This window comes from Caloenas nicobarica, chromosome 30 (genome assembly GCF_036013445.1).
Source record: "Caloenas nicobarica isolate bCalNic1 chromosome 30, bCalNic1.hap1, whole genome shotgun sequence".
Taxonomy (NCBI): Eukaryota; Metazoa; Chordata; class Aves; order Columbiformes; family Columbidae; genus Caloenas; species Caloenas nicobarica.
The window spans coordinates 2,758,351-2,763,526 of NC_088274.1; the positions used below are offsets into that span (position 1 = coordinate 2,758,351).

At 48.0% G+C, this 5,176-nt stretch overlaps 1 protein-coding gene across 1 annotated transcript; it reads left to right on the top strand.

Annotated features, from left to right (window-relative positions):
- Positions 1–3,889: 3,889 nt before the first annotated feature.
- LOC135999898 (olfactory receptor 6E1-like) lies at positions 3,890–4,873 on the top strand. Its single transcript, XM_065653471.1, has one exon. It carries the CDS (start codon positions 3,890–3,892, stop codon positions 4,871–4,873), a length of 984 nt encoding a protein of 327 aa, XP_065509543.1.
- The last annotated feature ends 303 nt before the right edge of the window (positions 4,874–5,176 follow it).

The following is a 5,176-nucleotide window of genomic DNA, read 5'->3' on the forward strand; positions in this document are numbered from 1 at the left end:
CCCAAGTGCAGGACCTGGCACTCTGCCTGGTAAAACCTCAAACAACTGGCCTCAGCCCAACGATGCAGCCAGTTCAGATCCCTCTGTATGGCCTTCCCACGCTTCAGCAGATCAACACTCCCAGCCAACTTGGTGTTCTCTGCAAACTTACTGAAGATGCACTTGATCCCTTCGTCCAGATCATTGATAAAGACATGAAACAGAATTGGCCTCAGTGCTCCTCACTTAATTTGCCTCAATATAAAGCTCTGCAGCACAGCAGTCTGCGTCTGCAGTAGCCATTCTGGGCAGTGCCAATTACACGGGCGTTTACGCTATAAGGCTTGATACCCCATCCACAAGTACATACCTAAGTGGTTCAGATGAAGGGTGGTCTTGCACAAGTCACCCTTTGTGTTCTCGGTGCCATGGACACAGGGTTTGTCTCTCCAGAGAGTGGCAGAGGCTGGATCCCCTTCTCAGGACAGACTCCTGGCCAGAAAGACACAGACACGGGGGTAACTCCGGGTTAACTCATTCAGATGAAAAACATCTGAACAACACCACAGTCATTGGTCCCAGCCAGCACGGGTTCATGAGGGGAAAGTCTTGCCTGACAGACTTAATTTCATTCTAGGATAAAGTTACCCACGTAGCTAACCAAGGGATGCCTGTCGATGTGATCTTTTTGGATGTCAGTAAAGCCTTTGATAGTGTCTCTCCCAGGATCCTCCTGGACAAGATGTCCAGCACACAGCTGGGTAAACACACAGTGCAGCGGGTGAGCAATTGGCTGACGGGCTGGGCTCAAGGGGTTCTAGTAAATGGGGTCATGTCAGGCTGGCGACCAGTCACTAGCGGGTTCTAGAGAGGCCCATCTTAGGGCCAGCACTCTTCAATGTCTTTATAAATGACCTGGACACAGAACTTGAGGGATTGCTTGGCAAGTTTGCTGATGACATGAAATTGGGAGGAGCTGTTGGCAATTGAGGGCAGAGAGGCCCTGCAGAGGAATCTGGATAAATTGGAGAACTGGGCAATCACCAACTACATGAAGTTCAATAAGAATAAGTGCCAGATTCTGCACCTGGGACACAGCAACCCTGGCTGTACATACAGACTGGGGGATGAGATGCTGGAGAGCAGCTCTGCGGAGAGGGATCTGGGGGTTCTGATCAACAGCAAGTCGAACATGAGCCACCAGTGTCCCTGGCAGCCAAGAGGGACCCGTGTCCTGGTGCATCCAGCACAGCACGGCCAGCCGGGCAGGGAGGGGATTGTCCCGCTCTGCTCTGCGCTGGGGCGGCCTCACCTGCAGCATTCACTGTGTGCAGGGCTGGGGACACAGGATCAAAAGGAGATAAAGCTACTGGAGAGTGTCCAGAAGAGGCTACGAAGTTGGGGAAGGGTTTGGAGAGGAAGCCATATGAGGAGCGGGTATAGTCCCTGGGTTTGTTCAGCCTGGAGAAGATGAGACTGAGGGCAGAGCTCATGGCAGCTGCAGCTTCAGCAGGGGAGCAGGAGGGGTAGGGCTGAGCTCTTCTCTCTGTGACCAGTGACAGAACCCAAGGGAATGGCAGGAAGAGGTGCCAGGGGAGGGTCAGTTGGACATGAGGAAAAGGTTCTTCACCCAGAGAGTGCTGGACACTGGAACAGGCTCCCCAGGGAGGTGTCACGGCCCCAACCTGACAGTGTTCAAGAAGAGACGGGACAACGTCCTCAGACACATGGTGTGAACTGTGGGGTGTCCTGTGCAGGGACAGGAGTTGGACTGATTGATCCTGTGGGTCATTCCAACTCAGGACATTCGATGATTCTGTGGGACAGGCAGGGTCTTGAGGTCATTTCACATTGGGAGTCACATCCCATGGAAACTGTCTAAATGCATTACTGGGATGTGCTTCCTTTAACCAATGTCCCCGTGTCCGTTCCTCATGACGTGGGACATCTCAGATGAGTGCAGAGCAGGGTGACACACCACAGGGCTGAGGTGCCTCCCGTCCCTTGGGAGTGGCAACAGGAGGCCAGAGAGACACTGTGACTCCTGCCTCTGTGTGTAAAAGGGACAGACTCTGTTTCTGAACATCCCTGGGTGCATAAGGAGTCCACAAGTCCAGCTCAGATGTGGACGCCTGACAAAACCCTGACATTTCTGTGTGTGACTCCAGAAAAAAACCCACTGTCCCACACAGATTAATTTCATGTCTGCCTGCTATGTCATACTTACCCGTGATTCTGGATTGTGGTCTCAAACGTGCCAGAGCAATCAGGGAGGTTCTGAGGTCCTTGGAAAAGGCAGTTGTCAAATCTGTCTTCAAGAAGGGCAGCCTACCTCCGTCCCTGGGAAGGGGATGGGACAAATCCCCAGGCAGCCTTGTCCAGGCACTTGGAAAACAAGGAAGGGATTGATGAACCCAAATGGCCAGGGAAAGAAAGGCATGTTGTGGACATGGAATTTTGCAAAGCCTCAGACATGGTGTCCCGTGATGTCCTTATAATGCGATTGGTGCTCTCTGGGCTAAAGAAGTGGATGCTGGGTGGGAAGGTGGCTGGATGAGGAAGCCCAAATGTCCCCAGTGGTACAAAGTGCCCCATAGAACCAGTTACCAGCGGAATCCCTCAGTGACCAGCACTTGGGCCAACACCGTTGAATGTCTTTATTCTCCCCCTGTATGATGTGATGGAGTGAAACTTCAGCTCCTTTGTGGATGGTGCAAAGCTGGGCAGAGGCCTTGAACAACCTCATCTGGTTCACCCTGCCCTGAGCAGGAGAATGAGACAAGGTGGTGCTCAGGGCTCACTTCAAACCTGACTTACTCTGTCATTCTTTTCCTTGGAGAGGTTTTGGAAGACAGAATTGGTGGAGGGAGGGAAGAAAAGAAGAAGAAAAAAAAAAAGGCAGATGAGGAAACATGAAAGGTGCCAACATAAACAGAGCAGTTCCAGTGAATAATGTTTCTCTACTCAAATTGTTAGCAGGAAATCTATAATCAGCTCCCCAAATGCCCTGTTCTGCTCATTGGCCCCCAGGGAGTTACATCACATTTCTTTACATCTGATTCTACACTGAAGTTTGCACCTGATTGTTACAGCTTCTTTGCAGGAATTACTTTGTGCTTTCCTTAGAGATCTGGATGTAAACAGGCACAGGGGGACTCTTTTAATTAGAGGAAACAAAAAAAAAAAAGAGAAATTAAAAGGGTCAGGACATTTGATAGTAATAGAAATGAGCAACTGTTTGGAAGCAACTACATTTCAGTGCAGATGGATGTCAGACGAGACTGTGTGGAACCATAACAAATTTCAGTACTTATTTAGAGTACTAAAGAAGATGAGTTATACTTGGTCCCTATTCCAGCCTCCCCTCCCCTTTCCTGAAGAAACAGAGAGCACGAAGCTGTGGAAGAAAGCAGGGGACTACGAAAGAGATGCTTGATACTTCTTATTCTGAAATCGGTAGTTACTTAGGGATTCCTAGTCAAAAAAGGCAAGTACTGAAAAGTAGAAAGAAAAGATTTCAACCTGCATTTGATTTGACTTGATTTGATTTGATTTGATTTGATAGTTTAGCGTTTGTGCAATAGAAGAGATGACTTCGCCACATAGGTGTGACAGATGTTTGGAACAGGTCTGCGTGAATTTGGAATTTGCCAGGAATGGGATAAATAGCTAAGAGACTTTAAAAGCCCCTGTTATGAAGAAAGAATTCTTTATGAGTGTTTGAAAAAGGTTGAAAGAAGACAATAAATTCTCTGAGAACTCCGACTGACATTTGATATAGAAAAATCAGAGTATGAGAAATGCTTTAAGTACTCTGTCTGCTGTAGGAAGACTGGAAGAAAGGAAGGAAGCAGAGAAGGTTTTGGAGAGCCTTTCACCCAGACTGGAATTATCACACTTGGTTTTTGACATGTTCCTGTCTCGGCATGACGAACCGAAATTCAACATGGGACCAGAAAATGGAACTGCAGTTACTGAGTTCATCTTAGAGGGTTTCTCAGGGCTTGATCAAAGACTACAGCTCTTACTCTCTCTGTTCTTTCTGCTCATATACCTGACAACAGTGATGGGGAACATCACCATCATTTTCCTTGTGTACATGGATCGCCACCTACAAACCCCTATGTACTTTTTCATTGGCAATCTGGCTTTCCTGGAAATCTGGTTTACATCCTCCACAAGCATCAAATTGGTTGTGATCCTGGGTTCTGGTAGGAGAACAATCTCACTAAGCAGCTGCTTTGCCCAATCCTATTTCTATTTTGCCCTGGGCTGTACAGAGTTTGTTCTACTTGTTGTCATGTCCTTTGACCGCTATGTTGCCGTCTGCCAACCTTTGCATTATGCTGCCATCATGAAGCCTCAGCTCTGCATCCACCTGGTTGTTGCTGCTTGGGTCACAGGCTTCACACTCTTCAGTTACCGCCTGGTCATCCTCTCCCAGCTGACTTTCTATGGCTCAAATAAGATCCACCACTTTTTCTGTGACAACTCCCCCTTATTCAAACTGTCCTGCTCTGACACCAGCCTGCTCTGGAAAATAGACTCTGTTTTCTTATCCTTTGTCATTCTGGGTTCCTTATGTTTAACTCTGGCATTTTACATGTGCATCCTTTTCTGTATTCTACATCTTCCAGCAGCCTCTGGGAGGAAAAAAGCTTTTACCACATGTTCTTCCCATCTCACCACTTTGGCCATTGTATATGGGAGCTGTGTTGTTCTCTATGCATGTCCTTCAGAATATGTTTCCTTGGAGACTAACAGCATTGTAGCGTTGCTGAACACCGTCCTGTACCCATTCTTAAATCCATTCATCTACAGTCTCAGAAACAAGACTGTGATACTGGCCCTGAATGAAGCCATTGCCCGTATAACAACACAGCTTTTCCCCTAATCACGTGGCATTTCTGGACAGCAATACCAGTGATCTGCTATCGTATGTTAGATAATACCAGTGCATATGTATGTAACCTCCAGACACAGATGCCTCAGGAAATACGTGTTCTTGTTGGATTGTGTTAAATGGTTAGAAGCTCATCTGCACACACAAAGAAGGCACTAACTATGGCAGGAGAAGCAACTCAGTTAACACCCTGCCCCAGCTGCTCTCAGCCCCATCACTGGAGAGCCACCAGCTCATCAAGAGCTCATCTCCAAAACCAAGAAGAGCACAGAGGCTCAGTGGGAAGTGGGAACC

Excerpts from the sequence above, each read along its gene's own strand:
- LOC135999898 (XM_065653471.1), top strand. The coding sequence starts at position 3,890 with ATGTTCCTGTCTCGGCATGACGAACCGAAATTCAACATGGGACCAGAA.